Below are 27,356 nucleotides of genomic sequence, written 5' to 3'. Positions count from 1 at the left end.
GGGTAGAAGCCCATGGGGTTCCATGTCCTAGCAGCCACCCACAACAACCTGGCTGCATTTTGGGGACCTGGGCGTGCATCCCAAATCAAATTAAATCACATTTTATTTGTCACATGCTTTGTAAACAACAGGTGTAGACTAACAGTCAAATGCTTACTTACGGGTCCTTTTCCAACAATGCAGAGTTAAAGATAAACAAAAAAAAAGAAAAAAATTAGTGACATGAGGAATAAATACACAGTGAATAACGAACAACAATAATGAGTAAAAATAACGATGCTATATACAGGAAGTAGAAAATAACATGTCTATATACAGGGAGTAGAAAATAACATGTCTATATACAGGGAGTAGAAAATAACATGGCTATATACAGGGAGTAGAAAATAACATGTCTATATATAGGGAGTAGAAAATAACATGTCTATATACAGGGAGTAGAAAATAACATGTCTATATACAGGGAGTAGAAAATAACATGTATATATACAGGGAGTAGAAAATAACATGTCTATATACAGGAAGTAGAAAATAACATGGCTATATACAGGGAGTAGAAAATAACATGTCTATATACAGGGAGTAGAAAATAACATGGCTATATACAGGGAGTAGAAAATAACATGTCTATATATAGGGAGTAGAAAATAACATGTCTATATACAGGGAGTAGAAAATAACATGTCTATATACAGGGAGTAGAAAATAACATGTCGATATACAGGGAGTAGAAAATAACATGTCTATATACAGGAAGTAGAAAATAACATGGCTATATACAGGAAGTAGAAAATAACATGTATATATACAGGGAGTAGAAAATAACATGTCTATATACAGGAAGTAGAAAATAACATGTCTATATACAGGGAGTAGAAAATAACATGGCTATATACAGGGAGTAGAAAATAACATGTCTATATACAGGGAGTAGAAAATAACATGGCTATATACAGGGAGTAGAAAATAACATGTCTATATACAGGAGTAGAAAATAACATGGCTATATACAGGGAGTAGAAAATAACATGTCTATATATAGGGGAGTAGAAAATAACATGTCTATATACAGGGAGTAGAAAATAACATGTCGATATACAGGGAGTAGAAAATAACATGTCTATATACAGGAAGTAGAAAATAACATGGCTATATACAGGAAGTAGAAAATAACATGGCTATATACAGGGAGTAGAAAATAACATGTCTATATACAGGGAGTAGAAAATAACATGGCTATATACAGGGAGTATAAAATAACATGTCTATATACAGGGAGTATAAAATAACATGGCTATATACAGGAAGTAGAAAATAACATGGCTATATACAGGAAGTAGAAAATAACATGGCTATATACAGGAAGTAGAAAATATGGCTATATACAAGAAGTAGAAAATAACATGGCTATATACAGGAAGTAGAAAATAACATGGCTATATACAGGAAGTACCAGTACCGAGTCAATGTGCAGGGGTACGAGGTACTTGAGGTAGCTATGTACATATAGGTAGGGGTAAAGTGACTAGGCAACAGGATAGATAATAGACAGTATCAGCAGTATGTGGGTGTGTGTGTGTGTGAAAGTGTGTGTGGTGTCAGTATGTGGGTGTGTGTGTGTGTGCGTGATGCGTGCGTGTTTGTCTCCCACGTCTCATGTTTTTGGCCTGGGTCTGAACATGGTGCTCTTGTAGCACGACAGAAACTGTTTTGAAAAAATGAACCAGTTAGTGTTCTGACCTGGAGAACAAATAAAGCTATGCAGGTCTTGATGTCTGGCGTAGCTAGGTGTCGTACATCTGGCAAGATCGACTAGTGGTGCTGTGTCCCAAATGGCACCATATTCTCTATTTAGTGCCCTATAGACCCTGGTCAAAAGTAGTGCACTACATAGGGAATAGGGTGCCATTTGGGAGACAACCGTAGTTCTGTGTGTTATCAGACGTATCTGTTTTATTCAAACTGTCAGACGTACCCATGTCGTTACTTTTCCTATTGGCTTTTGAAAAGTAGCCACATAAATGTTAGAGTGTACTTTATTGGTCTTATAAAAGGTTCACCAAGAGAGTATCATATAACAGAACTGAGTCCTGAGAACTATTGGAATTAAACTGCAAACTACATGGCATATAGAGTATTAGAGCCAACAAGGGGATAGCTGCAAGAGAGAGAGAGAGAGAGAGAGAGAGAGAGAAAAAGCTGATGACAGGGCTGGTGACAGATTGCAGGGTGGTCATCCAGTGATACAAATCTCTGTTTATCATATCCAGCAGGTCATAATCAAAGAGAGAACAGAGATTAGCGATAGCAAAAGGAGGGAGATAGAGAGAGGAGGAGGAGGAGGAGGAGGAGGAGGAAGGGAGGAGGGTAGGAAAATGGGGGGAGGACTTCAAACAGCCAGACCGGGGATGTTCTGACGCAGACGGAGGAGCTCCTCTCTCTCTCTCTCTCTCTCTCTCTCTCTCTCTCTCTCTCTCTCTCTCTGTCTCTCTCTCTCTCTCTCTCTCTCTCTCTCTCTCTCTCTCTCTCTCTCTCTCTCTCTCTCTCTCTCTCTCTCTCTCTCTCTCTCTCTGTCTCTCTCTCTCTCTCTCTCTCTCTCTCTCTCTCTCTCTCTCTCTCTCTCTCTCTCTCTCCTCTCGCTCTCTCTCTCTCTCTCTCTCTCTCTCTCCTCACAGCTGTTGTTTGGCCGTGACCTAACAGGCTTCTCCACCAAGCCGACTCATGTCCTGCCAACAGAAGGGCTTTGCCTCTTGTTTGACCTCTGGGCAAGAAGTCCCCCCACCCCGCTGCTGTACTGTCAGGCAGGCAGGGCCATACTGGGCCATATGAGGGCCATATCTGGAACATATCTGGGCCATATCAGGGTCATATCTGGAACATATCTGGGCCATATCAGGGTAATATCTGGAACATATCTGGAACATATCTGGAACATATCTGGGCCATATCAGGGTCATATCTGGAACATATCTGGGCCATATCAGGGTCATATCTGGAACATATCTGGAACATATCAGGGCCATATCAGGGTCATATCTGGAACATATCAGGTCATATCTGGAACATATCTGGGCCATATCAGGGTCATATCTGGAACATATCTGGGCCATATCAGGGTCATATCTGGAACATATCAGGGCCATATCAGGGTCATATCTGGAACATATCTGGAACATATCAGGGCCATATCTGGGTCATATCTGGAACATATCTGGAACATATCAGGGCCATATCTGGGTCATACCTGGAACATATCTGGAACATATCAGGGCCATATCTGGAACATATCAGGGCCATATCTGGGTAATATCTGGAACATATCAGGGCCATATCAGGGTCATATCATGGCCATATCTGGGCCATATCTGGAACATATCTGGGCCATATCTGGAACATATCTGGGCCATATCAGGGCCATATCTGGAACATATCTGGGCCATATCTGGAACATATCTGGGCCATATCAGAGTAATGTTAGAGCCATATCTGGGCCATATCAGGGTCATGTTAGAACCATATTAGAGCCATATCTGGGCCATATCAAGGTCATGTTAGAGCCATATCTGGGCCATATCAGGGGTCATATTAGAGCCATATCTGGAGCCATATCTGGGCCATATCAGGGTCATGTCTAGAGCCATATTAGAGCCATATCTGGGCCATATTAGAGCCATATCTGGGCCATATCAGGGTCATGTTAGAGCCATATCAGAGCCATATCAGGGTCATATTAGAGCCATATCTGGGCCATATCAGGGTCCTATTAGAGCCATATCTGGGCCATATTAGAGCCATATCTGGGCCATATCAGGGTCATGTTAGAGCCATATCTGGGCCATATCAGGGTCATGTTAGAGCCATATCTGGGCCATATCAGGGTCATGTTAGAACCATATTTGAGCCATATCTGGACCATATCAGGGTCATGTTAGAGCCATATCTGGGCCATATCAGGGTCATGTTAGAGCCATATTAGAGCCATATCAGGGTCATGTTAGAGCCATATCTGAGCCATATCAGGGTCATGTTAGAGCCATATCTGGGCCATATCAGGGTCATGTTAGAGCCATATTAGAGCCATATCTGGGCCATATCAGGGTCATGTTAGAGCCATATTAGAGCCATATCTGGGCCATATCAAGGCCATATTAGAGTCATATCTGGGCCATATCAGGGTCATGTTAGAGCCATATCAGGGTCATATTAGAGCCATATCTGGGCCATATCTGGGTCATGTTAGAGCCATATCTGGGCCATATCAGGGTCATGTTAGAACCATATTAGAGCCATATCTGGGCCATATCAAGGTCATATTAGAGCCATATCTGGGCCATATCAAGGTCATATCAGGGTCATATCTGGAACATATCTGGAACATATCAGGGCCATATCAGGGTCATATCTGGAACATATCTGGAACATATCAGGGCCATATCAGGGTCATATCTGGAACATATCTGGAACATATCGTGGTCCTCTGTAGCTCAGTTGGTAGAGCACGGCGCTTGTAACGCCAGGGTAGTTGGTTCGATCCCCGGGAACACCCATACACAAACATTTATGCACGCATGACTGTAAGTCGCTTTGGATAAAAGCGTCTGCTAAATGGCATATTATATCAGGGCCATATTTGGGTCATATCTGGAACATATATGGAACATATCAGGCCATATCTGGGCCATATCAGGGTCATATCTGGAACATATCAGGGCCATATCTGGAACATATCAGGGCCATATCTGGGACATATCAGGGCCATATCTGGGTAATATCTGGAACATATCTGGAACATATCAGGGCCATATCTGGGTCATATCTGGAACATATCTGGAACATATCAGGGCCATATCAGGGTCATATCTGGAACATATCAGGGCCATATCTGGAACATATCAGGGCCATATCTGGAACATATCTGGGCCATATCAGGGCCATATCAGGGCCATATCTGGAACATATCTGGGCCATATCAGGGCCATATCTGGAACATATCTGGGCCATATCTGGAACATATCTGGGCCATATCAGAGTCATGTTAGAGCCGTATCAGGGTCATGTTAGAGCCATATTAGAGCCATATCTGGGCCATATCAGGGTCATGTTAGAACCATATTAGAGCCATATCTGGGCCATATAAAGGTCATGTTAGAGCCATATCTGGGCCATATCAGGGTCATGTTAGAGCCATATCTGGTCCATATCAGGGTCATGTTAGAGCCATATTAGAGCCATATCTGGGCCATATCAAGGTCATATTAGAGTCATATCTGGCCATATCAGGGTCATGTTAGTGCCATATTAGAGCCATATCAGGGTCATATTAGAGCCATATCTGGGCCATATCAGGGTCCTATTAGAGTCATATCTGGGCCATATTAGAGCCATATCTGGGCCATATCAGGGTCATGTTAGAGCCATATCTGGGCCATATCAGGGTCATGTTAGAGCCATATCTGGGCCATATCAGGGTCATGTTAGAGCCATATTAGAGCCATATCTGGGCCATATCAAGGCCATATTAGAGTCATATCTGGGCCATATCAGGGTCATGTTAGAGCCATATTAGAGCCATATCAGGGTCATATTAGAGCCATATCTGGGCCATATCTGGGTCATATTAGAACCATATCTGGGCCATATCAGGGTCCTATTAGAGCCATATCTGGGCCATATTAGAGCCATATCTGGGCCATATCAGGGTCATGTTAGAGTCATATCTGGGCCATATCAGGGTCATGTTAGAACCATATTAGAGCCATATCTGGACCATATCAAGGTCATATCTGGGCCATATCAGGGTCATGTTAGAGCCATTTTAGAGCCATATCAGGGTCATATTAGAGCCATATCTGGGTCATATTAGAACCAATGGGCTGTGGCCAACCAATGGGCTGTGGCCAACCAATGGGCTGTGGCCAACCAATGGGCTGTGGCCAATCAATGGGCTGTGGCCAGTCTATGGTCTGTTGCCAATCAATGGGCTGTGGCCAACCAATGGGCTGTGGCCAACCAATGAGCTGTGGCCAACCAATGGGCTGTGGCCAACCAATGGGCTGTGGCCAACCAATGGGCTGTTGCCAACCAATGGGCTGTGGCCAACCAATGGGCTGTGGCCAACCAATGGGCTGTGACCAACCAATGGGAGGTGACCAATCAATGGGCTTTGGCCAATCAATGGGCTGTGGCCAATCAATGGGCTGTGGCCTTCCAATGAGCTGTGGCCAATCAATGGGATGTGGCCAATCAATGGGCTGTGGCCAATCAATGGGCTTGACCAACCAATGGGCTGTGACCAACCAATGGGCTGTGGCCAACCAATGGGCTTTCACCAACCAATGGGCTGTGGCCAACCAATGGGCAGTGGCCAACCAATGGGCTGTGGCCAATCTATGGGCTGTGGCCAACCAATGGGCTGTGGACAATCTATGGTCTGTTGCCAACCAATGGGCTGTGGCCAAGCAATGGGCTGTGGCCAACCAATGGGTTGTGACCAACCAATGGGCTGTGGCCAACCAATGGGCTGTGACCAACCAATGGGCTGTGGCCAATCTATGGGCTGTGGCCAACCAATGGGCTGTGGCCAACCAATGTGCTGTGGCCAATCTATGGTCTGTTGCCAACCAATGGGCTGTGGCCAACCAATGGGCTGTGGCCAACCATTGAGCTGTGGCCAGTCTATGGTATGTTGCCAACCAATGGGCTGTGGCCAACCAATGGGCTGTGGCCAACCAATGGGCTGTGGCCAATCAATGGGCTGTGGCCAGTCTATGGTCTGTTGCCAACCAATGGGCTGTGGCCAACCAATGGGCTGTAAGCCAACCAATGGGCTGTGGCCAACCAATGAGCTGTGGCCAACCAATGGGCTGTGGCCCCTCCAATGGGCTGTGGCCAACCAATGGGCTGTGGCCAACCAATGGGCTGTGGTCAATCAATGGGCTGTGCCAACCAATGGGAGGTGACCAATCAATGGGCTTTGGCCAATCAATGGGCTGTGGCCTTCCAATGAGCTGTGGCCAATCAATGGGATGTGGCCAATCAATGGGCTGTGGCCAATCTATGGGCTTGGCCAATCAATGGGCTGTGGCCAATCTATGGGCTGTGGCCAATCAATGGGCTGTGGCCAGTCTATGGGCTGTGGCCAATCAATGGGCTGTGGCCAATCAATGGGCTGTGGCCAATCAATGGGCTGTGGCCAGTCTATGGGCTGTGGCCAATCAATGGGCTGTGGCCTGTCTATGAGCTGTGGCCAATCAATGGGCTGTGGCCTGTCTATGAGCTGTGGCCAATCAATGGGCTGTGGCCAGTCTATGAGCTGTGGCAAGTCTAACCTGTTAGCTCCAGGAACTGTAATCATCACCTGAACTCTGGAAGCTCCATCTTGTCCAAAGGATCAGTAATGATCAACCAGTGTGAGAGATCAGGGCTCCACCACCCCCACACACACACACACACACACACAAACAAACACCATCAACAGGAGACCAACGTGTTGTTTCTTTGTGCCAGAGAGAGACAGAAGTTGTGCAACTCCCCCACACTACACTCTCCTTGCCTTCCCTCCTTGTTATACTGTATGTTCCAGAGGAACCTGCAGTGAGCCCGTCCTCCTATAGCTCCTCCCACCAACCACCTCTGTTTTGCTCTCTTTTTCTCTCAATCTCCCTCCCTTCCTCTCTCTCTCCCTCCCTCCCTTCCTCTCTCTCTCCTTCCCTTCCTCTCTCTCTCCCTTCCTCTCTCTCTCCCTCCTTTCCTCTCTCTCTCCCTCCCCTCCTCTCCCTCCCTCTCCTCCCTCCCTTCCTCTCTCTCCTCCTCCCCTCCTCTCACTCTCCCTCCCTTTATCTCTCTCTCCTCCTCCCCTCCTCTCTCTCTCCTCCTCCCCTCCTCTCACTCTCCCTCCCTTTATCTCTCTCTCTCCTCCCCCTCCTCTCTCTCTCCTCCTCCCTCCTCACTCTCTCCTCCTCCTCTCTCTCTCTCTCCTCCTCCCTTCCTCTCTCTCTCCTCCTCCCTCCTCTCTCTCTCCTCCTCCTCTCTCTCCTCCTCCCCTCCTCACCTCCTCCTCTCTCATCCTCCCTCCTCTCTCTCCTCCTCTCTCCTCCTCTCTCCCCTCCTCCCCTCCTCTCTCTCCTCTTCCCTCCTCTCTCTCTCCTCTTCCCTCCTCTCTCTCTCCTCCTCCTCTCCTCTCTCTATCCTCCTCCTCCCCTCCTCTCTCTCTCCTCCTCCCCTCCTCCTCTCTTCTCCTACCTCCTCTCTCTCCTTCTCTCCTCCTCTCTCCTCCTCCATCCTCTTTCCCCTCCTCCCCTCCTCTCTCTCCTCCTCCCCTCCTCTCTCTCTCCTCCTCCCTTCCTCTCCCAGCATAAAAACGTGTATTTAGTTTTGAGTCAAGGCCAGGTTGGTTTCTTCTGGAATTAAGGACTTTTGTTTTTCAATGGTTCCACTTCCTCCCTTCGTTCCCTCCCTCCCTCGTTCCCTCCCTCCCTCTCTAGTTTCATACCTCTCTAATGAGCAGGATAGTTGTTTACAGAGTGGTGTTGCTTTCATCACGTTGATATTCCTCAGTCTTCAACACAAGGACTGGTTTTAACGTTTGAGCAGAGACGGTGTTATTTCTCCCTCCGTGGTCACTGGGAGCAGGAATCATGGGACAACAGTAGTCACCAAGCTCTTCGTCTACATCCCAAAATGGCACCCTATTCCCTATATAGAGCACTACTTTTGATAATCTAGTGCACTACGTTTGACAAGGGCCTGTAGGGCTCTGGCTAAAAGTAGTGCACTATATAGGGAAGTGTTGCCTGAGTGTCAGTTACAGGTGACTTTGTTTTCTAGAAACGGTGTAGCTCCTCCACTCTAGAGAACCCCCGCTTTGTGTTGTGTGTCACTCCGCCTCTGTGGCCAAAGACACTTTGTGATATTGAGCAGAGAAACTGTCCAGAGTGTGTACGAGCGTCCCAAATGGCACCCTATTCCCTATCTAGTGCACTACTTATGACCCTGGATCAAAAGCAGTGCACAAAATAGGGAATAGGGTGCCATTTGGCGTCTTTTGCAGATCAGGGTCAGACAGGCTACAGTGATATACACAAGGCGGAGGATTAGCTAGTTTAGCCCGGTGGTGCTGACATTAAAACTTGTGCAAGCAGTTGATTGAATGTAGACAAAAACATGTTTGCTAGCTAAGTAATTGTCTACCACAAAACTCTTAAGATCCACCCCTTCTGAAGTCACTCACCAAAACATGAACTCTTTACTGTCACACTGTTTCAGATTTACAGGAAATGATCCTGTGGTGTTGCTCTGTGATTCCTCACACACACACACTTTCCCACATGTTTCGCCCTGAGCCACCTTTAGTACTGTCAACAACCATCGTCTTAGCTCACCCCTGATTAAGTGGTTTGGTTTTTAACATTAGATGTATTGAAGTTACTTGAAGAATAGACTTAAAAATGTGTGTCTACTTATATTTCGGGGCGAGGAGCGAGGTGGGAGATATTTTGGGGAGAGGGGGGAGATATTTCGGGGCGAGGAGGGAGAGGGGGGAGAACAAAGATGTCCAGTGTTTTCCAGGGGGAGGTAGAGGAGGTACAGAGGCTGGACCATGTCTGATGTCACTTGTGTGTTCGTGTGTGTGTGTGTGTGGGGGCGTGCGTGTGTGTGCGTACGTGTGTGTGTTTGGAGGTTACCTGATCCTGTAGCAGAGGTCTTTAATAAAAGAGAGAAGCAGGTAGCAGCCAGAGTGGGTAACATCAGAGAGATGAGAGACAATCCTGACTCTCCTGGGAGTAGAGAGTACTGTAGGTAAACACAGATGACATTGTTCTGACCTCATCACACTATGGCACAGAAACAATAGCAGGGTGGATGAAGACCCAGACAGTCACACCCCTACCACCACTAAAGGTCCAGACAGACAGATACCCCTACCACCACTAAAGGTCCAGACAGACATACCCCTACCACCACTAAAGGTCCAGACAGACAGATACCCCTACCACCACTAAAGGTCCAGACAGACAGTCATACCCCTACCACCACTAAAGGTCCAGACAGACAGTCATACCCCTACCACCACTAAAGGTCCAGACAGTCATACCCCTACCACCACTAAAGGTCCAGACAGACAGATACCCCTACCACCACTAAAGGTCCAGACAGACATATACCCCTACCACCACTAAAGGTCCAGACAGACAGATACCCCTACCACCACTAAAGGTCCAGACAGTCACACCCCTACCACCACTAAAAGTCCAGACAGACAGTCATACCCCTACCACCACTAAAGGTCCAGACAGTCATACCCCTACCACCACTAAAGGTCCAGACAGACAGATACCCCTACCACCACTAAAGGTCCAGACAGACAGATACCCCTACCACCACTAAAGGTCCAGACAGTCATACCCCTACCACCACTAAATGTCCAGACAGACAGATACCCCTACCACCACTAAAGGTCCAGACCAGATACCTACCACCACTAAAGGTCCAGACAGACAGATTCCCCTCCCAACCCCTACCACCACTAAAGGTCCAGACAGACAATTCCCCTACCACCACTAAAGGTCCAGACAGACAATTCCCCTACCACCACTAAAGGTCCAGCCAGATTCCTACCCCCTAAAGGTCCAGACAGACAGATACCCCTACCACCACTAAAGGTCCAGACAGACAGATTCCCCTACCACCACTAAAGGTCCAGACAGACAGATACCCCTACCACCACTAAAGGTCCAGACAGACAGATACTCCTACCACCACTAAAGGTCCAGACAGACAGATTCCCCTACCACCACTAAAGGTCCAGACAGACAGATAGGGGTGTGACTGGCCGGCAGGGATGTAGCTCAGTTGGTAGAGCATGGCGTTTGCAACGCCAGGGTTGTGGGTTCGATTCCCACGGGGGGTATGAAAAAAAAAAAAATGACTGTAAGTCGCTCTGGATAAGAGCGTCTGCTAAATGACTAAAATGTAAATGTAAATACACACACATACACACACACATGCACACATACACACACATACACATACACACACACACACACACACACACACACACACACACACATGGCATCCCCGTCCACCCATCCTTCCATTCATCCATCTCCCACAGTGTCGACTGGCTCGGCCACAATCTGCCCACCAGATGTGTAATTAGCTAAATGTGAGCTGGTCTCATTCCTCTAACTTCACTTGGTCCCCAGTCTACAACTGAGTATCACCTTTTTGGAACAAACTTCCTGCTTTTTTAAAATAGTGTTTGTGAAATATACTGAACAAAAATATAAACGCAACATGCAACAATTTAACGTTACAGTTCAGCTTAGGAAATCAGTCAATTTAAATAAATTCATTGGGCCCTAATCTATGGATTTCACATGACTGGGATGGGGCCCACCCATTGGGGAACCAGGCCCAGCCAATCATAATGAGTTTTTCCCCACAAATGGGCTTTAATACTCATCAGTTCCATCAGCTGTCCGGGTGGCAGGTCTCAGCCGATCCCGCAGGTGAAGAAGCCGGATGTGGAGGTCCTGGGCTGGCGTGGTTACACGTGGTCTGTGGTTGTGAGGCTGGTTGGACGTACTGTCAAATTCTCTAAAACGACGTTGGAGGCGGCTTATGGTAGAGAAATTAACATTCAATTCGCTAGCCACAGCTCTGGTGGACATTCCTGCACTCTCCCTCAAAACATTGTGTTGTGTGACAAAACTGCACATTTGAGAGTGGCCTTTTATTGTCCCCAGCACAAGGTGCACCTGTGTAATGATCATGCTGTTTAATCAGCTTCTTGATATGCCATTCCGGTCAGGTGGATGGATTATCTTGACAAATGAGAAATGCTCACTAAAAGGGATGTAAACAAATTTGTGCAGAAATTTGAGAGAAATAAGCTTTTTGTGCGTATGGAACATTTCTGGGATCTTTTATTTCATCTCATGAAACATGTAACAACACTCTACATGTTGCGTTTATATTCTTGTTCAGTATACATGAACAAACACCCTCAATTCAACCATTGAATTAAGTCAATAGCATGAAGACATAGCAGGAAGAATCAGAGACAAGCATGGTGAATGTATGTGTGTGTGTTTGTGTGTGTGTGAATCTTTAGTGTGACCTGATTAAAGACAGCTGCTTGTTTGGGGCCCAGGGAGGGAGATGTACCTCTCTCAGAAGCCTTCTACAGTTAAAACCTGCCTCCTCCACCTCTCCTCCACCTCTCCTCTCCTCCTCCACCTCTCCACCATCTCTACCTCTCCTCCTCCTCTTCCTCCTCCTCCACCTCTCCACCATCAACACCTCTCCTCCTCCTCTTCCTCCTCCTCCACCTCTCCTCCACCTCTCCTCTCCTCCTCCACCTCTCCTCCACCTCTCCATCTCTCCACCACCTCTCCTCCTCCACCTCTCCTCATCCATCTCTCCTCCATCTATCCTCCACCTCACCTTCACCTCTCCACCATCTCCACCTCTCTTCTCCTCCCCACCTCTCCTCCACTTCTCCTCTCCTCCTCCACTTCTCCTCCTCCACTTCTCCTCCTACACCTCTCCTCCTACACCTCTCCTCCACCTCTCATCCACCTCTCCTCCTCCACCTCCTCCATCCTCCCTCTCTCTCCTCCACCTATCTCCACCTCTCCACCCCTCCTCCACCTCCCCTCCTCCACCTCTCCCTCCTCCTCTCCTCTCCTCCTCTCTCTCCTCCCCTCCACCTCTCCTCCTCCTCTCTCCTCCTCCACCCCCCTCCTCCACCTCTCCTCCTCCTCTCCTCTCCTCTCCTCCTCCACCTATCCTCCACCTCTCCTCCACCTCTCCTCCTCCACCTCCCCTCCTCCACCTCTCCTCCTCCACCTATCCTCCACCTCTCCTCCACCTCTCATCCACCTCTCCATCACCTCTCCTCCACTCCTCCTCCTCCTCCTCCTCCTCCTCCTCCTCCTCCTCTTCCTCCTCCTCCTCTCCCTCTGAGCTGCCAGGACTATAGATGTCATACTGGAATTACCTAGAGATACTGTCCTCCTCCTCCTCCTCCTCCTCCACCTCTCCTCCTCCTCTCCTCTCCTCCTCTACCATCCTACTCTAATCTTGTTTTCTCCTCTCCTCTCCTCTCCTCTCCTCCACCTCTCCTCCACCTCTCCTCTCCTCTCCTCTCCTCTCCTCTCCTCTCCCTCTCCCTCCCTCTCCTCTCCCTCTCCTCTCCTCTCCTCTCCTCTCCTCTCCTCTCCTCTCCTCTCCTCTCCTCTCCTCTCCCTCTCCTCTCCTCTCATCTCCTCTCATCTCATCTCCTCTCCTCCTCTCCTCTCCTCTCCTCTCCTCCTCTACCATCCTACTCTAATCTTGTTCTCTCCTCTCCTCATCCACCTCTCCTCCTCCTCCTCTTCACTCCCCCTCTACCACCCTACTCTAATCTTGTTCTCTTCTTACCTCCTTTCTTTACTGTCTCTCATCCTTCTCTCCTTCCCACTCTCTCTCTTCTCCCCCCTTCTCTCCCTCCCTCCCTCCCTGTCTTTCTCCCTCCCCTCTCTCTCTCCCTCCCCTCCCCTCTCTCTCTCTCTCTTTCTCTCTCTCTCTCTCTCTCTCTCTCTCTCTCTCTCTCTCTCTCTCTCTCTCTCTCTCTCTCTCTCTCTCTCTCTCTCTCTCTCTCTCTCTCTCTCTCTCTCTCTCTCTCTCTCTCTCTCTCTCCTCGTCTCTGGTGGGTAATATGCAGTGTGTCCCAGGTCTAACCCTGACACCCAGCAGAGTGGATAGAGAGAGGGAGGGAGAGAGGGGAGGGAGAGAGAGAGAGAGATTGAGAGAGAGAGAGAGAGAGAGCGAGAGAGATAGAGAGAGAGAGAGAGAGGGGGGGGGGATGGGCTACGATCACACACCTAAACGCATGCAGATGTGCCTCAGATTCCTGTTGAGTTGAGCATAGTTTATTTCTTGTCAAAGGTACATGGAGTTCTTTTTTCTTTCTCTCTGTGTTATGGGAAAATACATTTTCCGGGACCTTATTTGTGGACCAATCTTTAAAATGTTTTGGTGCCTCTAGGGCAATTCAGAAAGCTGATTGAGGATCTTATTACTGATGAATTTTTCTTTCTTTCTGCTTGCATTTTCTATTTATAATTTGCAGTGTGTATTTCTGTAATGTTGGTAATTCAGGACTCATCTGTAAAACAGACCTTGGTCTCAGTATGGCTCCCTGAAAAAATAAAGGTTAAATAAAAAATAATAAAAAAAAAATGTAGCACAAGGATTATTTATGCTGACGCTTGTGACATCATACTCTCAGATTTTCCCCCTCTCTCCCCGTCTCCTCAATCCCCTCACACACACAAATAGGGTGCCATTTGGGACGCAGCCCATTGGGAGGCAGTGGGGAGATTCTGGTAGAGACCAGAACAGCCACCAGACACTACTTAAAGTGGATTGTTTGTTAAAAGTCCCCCTAGATAGAACAGTGAGAACTAGCAATAAGTCTTCAGAAACCTGTCACATGTCTCAGGCAGCACCACTCGGCGGGAGACACACACACACACACACACACACACACACACACACACTCACACACACACACACTCACACTCCTCCAGTTGTGCATGGCTTTGGAATTTTGTCTTTAATCAGTCCCATCCTATCCGACTGGAATTTTCCATCTGGCAATTTTACTACAATTCAAACACACCCATGCTCCTGTTGCAATGCACTTGAAAAGTTTCTTATTTCATGTTTGGCAGTTTCAAAAAAGATGACATGACTTTTCATCAAGTTTAGAACAACTCCAACACTTCTGCAGAAAAACTCAAACTGAATCGCATCCCACTGTAGCTCCCTGTCAAACCGTTCCATGTGAAATCCCTAGCCCCCACCTCTCAATGCCCTGTCAAGTAAAATCAGAACTAATATTGGATACATCTTAAATGGCACCCTATTCCCTTTATAGTGCACTACTTTTAACCAAAGCTCTATGTGCCCTGTTCAAAAGTAACACACTACATAGGGAATAGGCTGCCATTTGGGACTCAGCCTCTCTCCTGGAACAGGTCAAGATGACAGAGCACATACAGTGCATTTGGAAAGTATTCAGACCCCTTCAGTTTTTCCACATTATGTTACGTTAGAGCTTTATTCAAAAATTGATTAAATTAATTTTTTTCCTCATCAATCTACATACAACAATACCCTATAATGACAAAGCGAAAAACAGGTTTTTAGAAATTGTTGCAAATTTATATAAAATTACAAACGGAAATACCTTTACATAAGTATTCAGACCCTTTGCTATGAGACTCAAAATTGAGCTCAGGTGCAACCTGTTTCCATTGATCATCCTTCAGATGTTTCTACAACTTGATTGGAGTCCACCAGAGGTAATTCAATTGATTGAACAAGCATGATTTGGAAAGGCACACGCCTGTCTATATAAGGTACCACAGTTGACAGTGCATGTCAGAGCGAAAAAAGCCATGAGGTCGAAGGAATTGTCCGTAGATCTCCGAGACAGGATTGTGTCGAGGCACAGAACTGGGGGAGGGTACCAGAAAATGTCTGCAGCATTGAAGGTCCCCAAGAACACAGTGGCCTCCATCATTCTTAAATGGAAGAAGTTTGGAACCACCAAGACTCTTCCTAGTGCTGGCCGCCCGGCCAAACTGTGCAATCGGGGGAAAAGGGCCTTGGTCAGGGAGGTGACCAAGAACCCGAAGTTCACTCTGACAGAGCTCTAGAGTTTCTCTGTGGAGATGGGAGAATCTTCCAGAAGGACAACCATCTCTGCAGCACTACACCAATCAGGCCTTTATGGTAGTGGCCAGATGGAAGCCACTCCTCAGTAGAAAGCACATGACAGCCCACCTAAAGATTTTCTGACCATGAGAAACAAGATTCTCTGGTCTGATGAAACCAAGATTGAACTCTTTGGCCTGAATGCCAAATGTCACATCTGGAGGAAACCTGGCACCATCCCTACTGTGAAGCATGTTGGTGACAGCATCATGCTGTGGGGATGTTTTTCAGCGGCAGGGACTGGGACTAGTCAGGATCGAGGGATGAACGGAGCAAAGTACAGAGAGATCCTTGATGGCAACTTGCTCCAGAGCGCTCAGGACCTCAGACTGGGGCGAAGGTTCACCTTCCAACAGGACAACGACCCTAAGCACACAGCCAAGACAACGCAGGAGTGGCTTCAGGACAAGTCTCTGAATGTCCTTGAGTGGCCCAGAAGGCTGTAATTGCTGCCAAAGGTGCTTTAACAAAGTACTGAGTAAAGGGTCTGAATACTTATGTAAATGTGATATTTCCGGTTTTTTAAAAATACATTTGCAAACATTTCTAAAAACCTGTTTTTGCTTTGTCAATATGGGGTATTGTGTGTAGATTGATGAGGGGGGGAAAAACAATTTAATCAATTTTAGAATAAGGCTGTAACGTAACAAATTGTGGAAAAAGTAAAGGGGTTTGAAAACTTTCCGAATGCACTGTATGTCTGTTTTGATAGATGCAGGAGTGAGTTTTGTGGGTGTTGGAGGCAGCGTGAAAGCTTGGCAGTGGCGGCTCTTTCTCTGCCCGTCCCAGACAGTAAAGCACTATAAGCATGCAGATGTTCTAAGTGTTTGGCTCTCTCTCTCTCTCTCTCTCTCTCTCTCTCTCTCTCTCTCTCTCTCTCTCTCTCTCTCTCCCCTTTCTCCTCCCTCTCCCTCCCTCTCTCTCTCCTCCCTCCCTCTCCCTCTCTCTCCCTCTCTCTTCTCTCTCTCCTCCTTCTCACTCCCTCTCCCTCTCCTCCCTCTCTCTCCTCCCTCTCCCTCCCTCCCTCTCCTCTCTCTACCCCTCTCCTCCCTTTCTCTCCCTCCCTCCCTCCCTCCCTCCCTCCCTCCCTCCCTCCCTCCCTCCCCTCCCTCTCTCTCTCCCTCCCTCTCCCTCCCTCCCTCCCTCTCTCCTCTCTCTCTCTACACCTCTCTCCTCCCTTTCTCCTCTCTCTCTCTACCCCCTCTCCTCCCTTTCTCTCCCTCCCTCCCTCCCTCCCTCCCTCCCTCCCTCCCTCCCTCCCTCCCTCCCTCCCTCCCTCCCTCTCTCCTCTCTCTATCTACCCCTCTCTCCTCCCTTTCTCTCTCTCCTCCTCTGTCTTGTCACTCTTCCACTCCTAGGAGTTTCCACATAGTGAGCTGAAGGATAGACAGTCCTTAGACCATCACTGCCCCCTAGAGGGTAAGTAGAACAATACATGTTTCAATGTTTCAGACTGGTAGGATTTGAATAAATGCTTTCATCTGCAGAGCACAGATCTGGGCCCGTATCCACAAAGTGTCTGTGTCTCTGTGTAGGAGTGTTGACCTAGGATCTGTCCATATAATATTATTCATTATGATCTAAAAGGCTAACTGGTCCTAGATCAGCACTCCTACACTGAGACAAAGACACTTTGTGGATACGGGCACTGATCTGTCATCACTTTGAACGTGTTAGTTACATGTGGCACAATCAATGATACTGCAAAATTAATACATTACTTGTATGTACAGTAGAATAACAATCTTGTGTCCAGATTCTATATGAGTCCATGATGAAAAATGTATTTCCTAATGTATGTCCTATTCCAAGTGGATGTTGTAAAGTCTTCAATAGTTGTACAGTCTCATGTCTGTTATGTCTCTGTGTTGTTGGGTTTAGGACCCCAGGAAGACTAGCTGTCATCATATCTGTTACATTGCTGTGCTGTTGTGTTTAGGACCCCAGGAAGACTAAGCTGTCGTCATGGCGTCAGCTAATGGGGTCTGAATAAAGATCAAGATCAAGATGTTTAAAGTGTGTTGTTGTGTTGTTCCAGTGGTGCTGCCTCCAGAGAAGGCTGCTGAGGGCTGTAACAGTTACCTGCAGTACCCCCATTCAGACCCAGACCCAGACAGGCTGCTACTGAGAGGAGGGGATGCAGGCAAAGCCTCTGGGAAGAAACGCATCAGCCTGGATGTAAGTTAGACACTAGTCTGTTTTATATCTTCCTCTAGATCTTATATTTTGAATGTAGTGTACACTACATGCTAGGTGTTTATAAGAAACACTCAGATCCTCTGACTGTAGTAATCAGTCACCTAACATGAAGGGAGATATTACTGAGCCATTAAGAACTGTTCTTCTCCCAGGGGTCTCCTCCCCCCTCCCTCCTCTCTAAACACAATGCCTCACACTCTCCCTATCTCTCTCTCTCTCTCTCTCCCTCCCTCTCCCTCCCCCTCTCTCTCTCTCTCTCTCTCTCCCCTCTCTCTCTGTCTCCCTCCCTCCCTCCCTCTCTCTCTCTCCCTCTCCCTCTCCCTCTCCTCTCCCTCCCTCCCTCCCTCCCTCCTCCCTCCCTCCCTCCCTCCCTCCTCCCTCCCTCCCTCCCTCCCTCCCTCCCTCCCTCCCTCTCCCTCTCCCTCTCCCTCCCTCCCTCCCTCTCCCTCTCCCTCTCCCCTCTCCCTCTCCCTCTCCCTCTCCCTCTCCCTCTCCCTCTCCCTCTCCCTCTCCCTCTCCCTCTCCCTCTCCCTCTCCCTCTCCCTCTCCCTCTCCTCTCCCTCTCCCTCTCCCTCTCCCTCTCCCTCTCCCTCTCCCTCTCCCTCTCTCTCCCTCTCCCTCTCTCCCTCCCTCTCTCTCTCTCTCTCTCTCTCTCTCTCTCTCTCTCTCTTTCTGTCAGCTAGCTCCCTCTCTATGCCTGCAGCACAGCCTCTCTGCCCGCCTGCCGCTCCAAACGTTTATTTTTCCAATTACAGTCCTGTTAGAAGATACCTCTGAATCAAAGTTACTTCCAGAAAGCTGTAACTGAGAATTGTGGTTAAAGTCTTTTTCCTGGAACGGTAAGAAAGACATGAGGTTATATTGTGGTGGTCTGAAATTCCACCTCCTCCTTTCCCCTTCCTTCTCTTCTCTCTTTTCTCCAACTGCAGGTCATGGCAGTTAAACGGATTTTGCTGAATGTGATTATTTTACTGGTTTATATTCCTGCTTTGAAAAGCAGCCAGTAGGGGAGAGTGAGTGACTGTGGAAAAGCAGCCAGTAGGGGAGAGTGAGTGACTGTGGAAAAGCAGCCAGTAGGGAGAGTGAGTGACTGTGGAAAAGCAGCCAGCAGGGGAGAGTGAGTGACTGTGGAAAAGCAGCCAGTAGGGAGAGAGTGAGTGACTGTGGAAAAGCAGCCAGCAGGGGAGAGTGAGTGACTGTGGAAAAGCAGCCAGTAGGGAGAGAGTGAGTGACTGTGGAAAAGCAGCCAGCAGGGGAGAGTGAGTGACTGTGGAAAAGCAGCCTGTAGGGGAGAGTGAGTGACTGTGGAAAAGCAGCCAGCAAGGGAGAGTGAGTGACTGTGGAAAAGCAGCCAGTAGGGCAGAGTGAGTGACTGTGGAAAAGCAGCCAGTGGGGGAGAGTGAGTGACTGTGGAAAAGCAGCCTGTAGGGGAGAGTGAGTGACTGTGGAAAAGCAGCCAGCAAGGTAGTGAGTGACTGTGGAAAAGCAGCCAGTAGGGGAGAGTGAGTAACTGTGGAAAAGCAGCCAGTAGGGAAGAGTGAGTGACTGTGGAAAAGCAGCCAGCAAGGGAGTGAGTGACTGTGGAAAAGCAGCCAGTAGGGGAGAGTGAGTAACTGTGGAAAAGCAGCCAGTAGGGAAGAGTGTGTGACTGTGGAAAAGCAGCCTGTAGGGGAGAGTGAGTGACTCTGTGTGGAGAGAAGAAACGCTGCAATAGGAAAGGAAAGGCTTGACTCTGCTGCCCTCTGCTGGTTGATAAAGCCACTGTGTTTGTGTTTCCATGCAAAGAGGATCACCAGGATTCGTCCCAAATGGCACCCTATTCCCTATATAGTGCACTAATTTTGACCAGGGCCCATAGGGGTGTATCTTTGTTATTAAGTAAGTAAGCCTTGGACAAGTAAGCCTTGTCCCAGCCAGATCGGCCCTGTACTGAGGCAGCGTGATGTACCAAAACACACCCTGGACAGGAGGCTGTCTTTCTTATTAACAAGGTGTCTCCATGCCGACAGGACCTAGAGTGTGACATATCAGTGGAGGAAGATAATCGTCAGGAATGGATCTTCACCCTTTACGACTTTGACAACAGCGGCAAAGTTACTAAAGAGGTAAGGCTTCTTTTTAATTTACCAGGTAAGTTGACTGAGAACACATTCTCCTTTACAGCAACAACCTGGGGAATAGTTACAGGGGAGGAGGGGGATGAATGAGCCAATTGGAAGCTGGGGATGATTAGGTGGCCATGAGGGCCAGATTGGGAATTTAGCCAGGACACCGGGGTTAACACCCCTCGATAAGTGCCATGGTATCTTTAGTGACCAAAAAGAGTCAGGACACCCGTTTAACGTCCCATCCGAAAGACAGCACCCTACACAGGGCAATGTCCCTAATCACCGCCCTGAGGCATTGGGATACTTTTTTAGACCAGAGGAAAGAGTGCCACCTACTGGCCCTCCAACACCACTTCCAGCAGCATCTGGTCTCCCATCCAGGGACTGACCAGGACCAACCCGGCTTGGCTTCAGAGGCAATTCAGCAGTGGGATGCAGGGTGGTATGCTGCTGGCCAGGGCTCATATGTCTATGTCTGCATCCCAAATGGCACCCTATTCCCTACATAGTGCACTACTTTAGACTAGAGCTCTATAGGCCCTGATAGTGCACTATGTAGGGAACAGTGGAGTCTTTGTCTTTGTCTTTACTGAGAAGGTTATAATGTGTTATAACATGTGTAATCATAAGCTGTTACTCAGAGGTAATAACAGGTGTTCGTCCACTCCTCCTCCTCCTCCTCCTCCTCCTCCTCCCTCCTCCTCCTCCTCCTCCTCCTCCTCCTCCTCCTCCCCAGGACATGTCCAGTCTGATGCACACCATCTATGATGTGGTGGACGCCTCGGTCAATCACTCGTCCTACCACAGTGAGAGGAAGACCCTACGGGTCAAACTGACCGTCACACCAGAGCCCAGCGCTCGCAGAAGAGACCACATCTCCACTGGACCAGGTAAGAGACCACACCTCCACTGGACCAGGTAAGAGACCACACCTCCACTGGACCAGGTAAGAGACCACACCTCCACTGGACCAGGTAAGAGACCACACCTCCACTGGACCAGGTAAGAGACCACATCTCCACTGGACCAGGTAAGAGACCACATCTCCACTGGACCAGGTAAGAGACCACATCTCCACTGGACCAGGTAAGAGACCACATCTCCACTGGACCAGGTAAGAGACCACATCTCCACTGGACCAGGTAAGAGACCACACCTCCACTGGACCAGGTAAGAGACCACATCTCCACTGGACCAGGTAAGAGACCACATCTCCACTGGACCAGGTAAGAGACCACACCTCCACTGGACCAGGTAAGAGACCACATCTCCACTGGACCAGGTAAGAGACATGGAGGATATATATATATATATATATATATATATATATATATATATATATATATATATTAGAGAGAGAAGGGCCTTCTATGCCATCAAAAGGAACATAAAATTCGACATACCAATTAGGATCTGGCTAAAAATACTTGAATCAGTTATAGAACCCATTGCCCTTTATGGTTGTGAGGTCTGGGGTCCGCTCACCAACCAAGAATTCACAAAATGGGACAAACACCAAATTGAGACTCTGCATGCAGAATTCTGCAAAAACAATCCTCTCTGTACAACGTAAAACACCAAATAATGCATGCAGAGCAGAATTAGGCCGATACCCGCTAATGATCAAAATCCAGAAAAGAGCTGTTAAATTCTACAACCACCTAAAAGGAAGCGATTCCCAAACCTTCCATAACAAAGCCATCACCTACAGAGAGATGAACCTGGAGAAGAGTCCCTTAAGCAAGCTGGTCCTGGGGCTCTGTTCACAAACACAAACAGACCCCACGGAGCCCTAGGACAGCAACACAATTAGACCCAACCAAATCATGACAAAACAAAAAGAGAATTACTTGACACATTGGAAAGAATTTACAAAAAAACAGAGCAAACTAGAATGCTACTTGGCCCTAAACAGAGAGTCCACAGTGGCAGTATACCTGACCACTGTGACTGACCCAAACTTAAGGAAAGCTTTGACTATGTACAGACTCAGTGAGCATAGCCTTGCTATTGAAAAAGGCAGCCGTAGGCAGACCACAAAATGAGGTGGAAACTGAGCTGCACTTCCTAACTTCCTACCAAATGTATGACCATATTAGAGACACGTACTTCCCTCAGATTACACAGACCCACAAAGAATTCGAAAAACAAATCCAATTTGGATAAACTCCCATATCTATTGGGTGAACTAGCAATATTTGTGACCTGTTGCCACAAGAAAAGGGCAACCAGTGAAGAACAAACACCATTGTAAATACAACCTATATTTATGTTTATTTATTTTCCTTTTTGTACTTTAACTATTTGCACATCATTATAACACTGTATATAGAGATAATATGACACTTGAAATGTCTTTATTCTTTTGGAACTTTTGTGAGTGTTAATTTTTTGATCGTTCATTTCACTTTTGTTATCTATTTCACTTGCTTTGGCAATGTTAACATATGTTTCCCATGCCAATAAAGCCCCTTATATTGAATTGAATTGAATTGAGAGAGAGAGAGACAGAGAGAGAGAGAGAGAGAGAGAGAGAGAGAGAGAGAGAGAGAGAGAGAGAGAGAGAGAGAGAGAGAGAGAGAGAGAGAGAGAGAGAGAGAGAGAGAGAGAGAGAGAGAGAGAGAGAGAGAGAGAGAGAGGAACATGTATGGGAACTCTTTATCATGGCTGTATTCTGTCTCTCTATGGGATGTAGCTGTTGTTGTTTATGTGTTGTTGTCTCTCCTCAGACCGGGAGTCCAGTCGCCTTCACCAGGAGGAAGGCCGATCAGCAGACAGACGGCTTTCTCCTCACATCAGGTCAGCACGTACTCAAACACACACACACACACACACGGCACTACCACAGACACCCTAACAGACGTCTGTCGTTCCTACATCAGGCCAGCCCACCCAGGTCAGAGCAGTGAGCCACCCTCCCCAGAGGGACAGCATTACTGTGTGGATGAGAACACTGAGAGGAGGAATCACTATCTGGACCTAGCCGGTATAGAGAACTACACCTCCAGGTTTGAAGGTTGGTACCACTCAGCTTATCTCTCCCATGTACAAACAACTACAACGTGTTGTAGCCAGATAGCAAATTAAACCTCAAAGAATAATGTGGCCTTGTAGTGAACTATTATATAACATACAGTATCCAGTGCCTTCAGAAAGGATTCACACCCCTTGACTTTTTACACATTTTGTTGTGTAGGATTAAAAAGGGTTTAATAAAAGAATTAACATCAAGCCTGGCTCTTGAAAAATGATTTTTCATGATATTTGGGATCTGTTTTTTGAATTTTTGCAAACCGGTGATATTGTAGAAGCATTGGAACTGTAAAACTGTATCTTTGTAGTGACTGGGTGTATTGATACACCATCCAAAGTGTAATTCATAACTTCACCATGCTCAAAGGGATATTCAATGTCTGCTTTTTTTTTTTTACCCATCTACCAATAGGTGCATTGAAAAACCTCCCTGGTCTTTGTGGTTGAATCTGTGTTTGAAATTCCCTGCTCGACTGAGGGACCTTACAGATAATTGTATGTGTGGGGTACAGAGATGAGGTAGTCATAACAAAATCATGTTAAACACTATTATTGCACACAGAGTAGGTCCATGCAACTTATTATGTGACTTGTTAAGCACAGTTTTACTCCTGAACTTATTTAGGCTTGCCATAACAAACGGGTTGACTACTTATTGACAAGACATTTCAGCTTTTAATTTTGTATTAATTTGTAAAAAATTAAAATAAAAACATAATTCCACTTGAACATTATGAGGTATTGTGTGTAGGCCAGTGACACAAAATCTCAATTTAATCCATTTTAAATTCAGGCTGTAACACATCAAAATGTGGAAAAAGTCAAGGGGTCTGAATACTTTCTGAAGGCACTGGATTTATTATATATCACAATTTTCCCCAAACCTTTAACTATGTCCTTTGAACTTTGGACTAACCGTACCTCTAAAACATCCCCCCCACCACCTCCACCCCCCCATGTGTGTGTGTGCGTGTCTCTCCCCCACCACCTCCACCCCCCCGTGTGTGTGCGTGTCTCTCTCCCTCCTCCAGGATCCACCCCTCCCCCGCCCCCCCAGGAGACTCATGTGCGGACCTCCCAGTCCCAGAACCGCTCCCGTTCCCAGGAGCCCGAGGCCCACGCCGCACATTCCTACCAGCGCCGCTCGCAGGTCATCGGTGAGAACTACACCCCTCTAGAAGCCCGGGGTCGGAGCGCGGCGCACTTCCTCAAGTCCCCCAAAGGAACATCTAAAGGAGCCGGCGGCGGAGGGACCAACGGGGGAATTGAAAGGGGCAAGGCCAGTAAATGCCACGGCGGGGGGTACTACCCTCCTCACCCTCCTCATCTCCAGACCGTGCTGCATACAGGGAACTCCTCATCTGGGGGTCACGGAGGACAGGATGTGTACCACCTCCCCCATCTCCCCCACCAGCCCCTGCCCTCCTCCAGCCACCACCAGCACCCTCTGCAGCACAGCCACAGCAAACGGCTCCGGGCCAAAGCCAGGGAGGGTCAGGGCCTGTCCCCGTCCAAAACGCCCCTGTCCCCTCACTCCCATCCCCAGCATCAGCAGCAGGCTCCCCCGCCTCCTCCTTCCCTTGAGAGGGAGAGGGATCAGGGGTCTTGCCCGCCCGGCAGCCCTGGGTCCTTTGTGTTGCCTCTGGTGCAGCGTCACGAGCACCACCACCACCACGAACACCACCACCACCACCACTACCACCATCACCACCAGACATGACCCAATAGGGCCGCAGTCTCGGTCAGAGTCACAGTAACAGTCAAAGGACCGACTGACCACACCCGTCTGTCTGAAAAAGGACTCAACCTCCTCACCCAATGGGAATGTTTCCACTTCTGTCCTGAGGCTGCCCAGTCTGAGATGGCACCCTATTCCCTATATAGTGCACTACTTTTGACCAGAGCCCTATTGGTTAGCCCTGACGCTAACCCTGTAGACCTTGGCCAAATGTAGTGCACTATATAACACAGTGCCATTCAGACAGCCCAGGATCTGAACCCTCCTCCATTTTGTGCCAGGCAGGCTGCCAGAGCCAGACAGTTTCCCTGAGATGTCCTGGGATCAGACACACCGATGGAAACTGGAGTGTGGCTGACCTGACTGCTGTAGGTATTGGATTGTAGAGGGTTGCTGAAGACATGCTGGTGCAGTTTTGTAAGACGTTTTCTATGGCACAGTTCTGAATCTGAATTAAATGAGTTTAAACGTCCTGCTGGACTAAGCTACTCCTCTCTACACATGGACCAAGCTACTCTACACATGGATGTTCACAAAGGGATACCAGAAACAGTACAGCTCTATGTGGACAGAGGTCAGAGGTTGTCAAAAGTGACATCATTTCCTCCTTGGTGTTCACCCATAGATTTGCTTGTTCCCAGAAGCTAAGTATTGTCTCGTTCATCCCAAATGGTACCCTATTGCCTTTATAGTGCACTACCTTTGACCAGGGCCCATAGGGCTCTAGTTTAAAGTAGTGCACTATTTAGGGAATAGGGTGACATTTGGGACAGAGCCTGTCTTTCAGAGTGGGTTGTGTGTCTGTGTGTGAGAGCTTTCCTCCCAACGGTGTATCTCAGGTGTTAGGTGCTGCTCCTTAGCTGTTCTCTATAGGCTACTTCTATTACTCCCTCATTGGAACCGGAACCCTGCTGTTGGACTCAAGGGCTTCCAGAACCAGAGGAACAATATCAAATCACCACTGCCAGTTTTAATGCATAAATATATCTCCCTATATAAGCATAAAAATCTATATATGTATACACATTTTACTGTATAATTATACTGTATTTATATGCATGTTATTTCATCATGAATTATAATAATGCATATATGTCTTTGTCGTTTATGTATTTTAATAAACATTATATATATATATATATATATATATTCATTTTGTTACGTTTCCTAGCCCTGTTTTGTCCAAGAAGGTTTCAAGGTTGTTTGTACCATGTGTGAAAGTATGGTGCTGTACTGCCACGGTGTGGTTAGAAATAGCAGAACACAATGTTCCGGGATGGAGAAGGCCACTAGAGGACACCTGCTGCTGTCAGGAGGGAGAGTGCATTCTGCAACTGTCTGCTTTGTTTGTCAATGAAAAATGTCTTACAAATTGAATGTATAATCTATGTATCCGATGCGTACAACGTCGGTCAGCAAAACGAGTGACACACTTTTCTTTAGGAGGGATTGATATGAGCAATCTGGGATTTTTTACATCCCATTTTTTGACTTATAAATTAATTATATATAGCCATTGATTCTTTAAAAATATAACTTATAAATGCCTCATACAATTTATACATGTCTCATGAGCTGTCTTACCCTAGAACCCAAAATATAAGCTTGTTTTACTGAAGGCCTGCCGCTTTGTCAATATTGGCAACCCATTTGGAATTCCCTCGCTGTTGTAGGCCTATTGTCTCTCTGTATTCTCTCTGTAGATTAGATTTGCGCGTAGATGAACGGTCTGTCTCTATAGTAGGCTAATTTTGTGTTTCCCACCACGACATATACGACATTGTAATTACCGAGTAGCGCAACTCCCGGGTGCGCTGCGCTCTTTGAGCTCGGGCCATCAAGGATAAGAACCCGGGCTGTGACAAACAATGGCAGCTATGAAAGGCGAGGGGAGGGTCGCCTAAATGCAAATATCCACTTTGTGCTGTTGAGAGAACCTCCTCCAACACTGACAACTGGCAATTTCCATCTTAAGAATCCTACGCTGGAGGCTGAGAATAATGCACCTCAAATTCTGCACGTCCCTTCTTTACAGTGAAGTCACAACTTGTTGTAACTACGATTTAGTTCACAACTTTGAAACGTGTTTAGTTCATTCCATCGCGCAGGAGTTGGACAACGGTCAGCGAAGATGGACATTTGGTGACCTCGGATGTGTCGCGGGAGGGACAGGAAGCGTCGCAGATAGAACTGTGCACCTGTGTGAGAACTAAACCAAAAAGGTAAGCGACGCGTCATTGCGCTTGACATTCCGACAGGTAGATTTGATTTATCTAAAAACGTTATTTTTAATTTGTGTTCAAAGTGCAGTTGTCAAACTTTCCATTTTAACAACACCGATTTAAATCAACCCAAACCCATTATTTTTTGGCTGCTATATGGGCAATATAGTTTTGCATTGCTCTATACGTTGTGTTCTGCATTGCATGCTCTCACATAGCCTGTCCACGGGCTACGTACACATTCCCAAACAACTAATTTGAGGCTCTTGATGTTTTCTCCCCGGTAAA

General features: G+C 47.3%; 1 protein-coding gene across 1 annotated transcript in view; it reads left to right on the top strand.

The window, feature by feature from the left end:
* Positions 1-25,583, top strand: part of nkd2b (NKD inhibitor of WNT signaling pathway 2b) — a 72,395-nt gene extending 46,812 nt beyond the window's left edge. Inside the window, exons 4-10 of the mRNA XM_041870807.2 lie at positions 17,127-17,187; positions 17,807-17,946; positions 19,977-20,072; positions 20,812-20,965; positions 22,805-22,874; positions 22,958-23,091; positions 24,140-25,583. Of these exons, the coding sequence (XP_041726741.1) occupies positions 17,127-17,187; positions 17,807-17,946; positions 19,977-20,072; positions 20,812-20,965; positions 22,805-22,874; positions 22,958-23,091; positions 24,140-24,828 (1,344 nt within the window). The 3' untranslated portion in view covers positions 24,829-25,583. The remainder of the gene's footprint in view (positions 1-17,126; positions 17,188-17,806; positions 17,947-19,976; positions 20,073-20,811; positions 20,966-22,804; positions 22,875-22,957; positions 23,092-24,139) is intronic.
* Positions 25,584-27,356: the final 1,773 nt, after the last annotated feature.

Source organism: Coregonus clupeaformis, chromosome 28 (assembly GCF_020615455.1).
Source record: "Coregonus clupeaformis isolate EN_2021a chromosome 28, ASM2061545v1, whole genome shotgun sequence".
Lineage (NCBI taxonomy): Eukaryota > Metazoa > Chordata > Actinopteri > Salmoniformes > Salmonidae > Coregonus > Coregonus clupeaformis.
The sequence above is the reverse complement of the archived record's forward strand: the minus strand, read 5'-3'. Positions and strand labels throughout refer to the sequence as shown.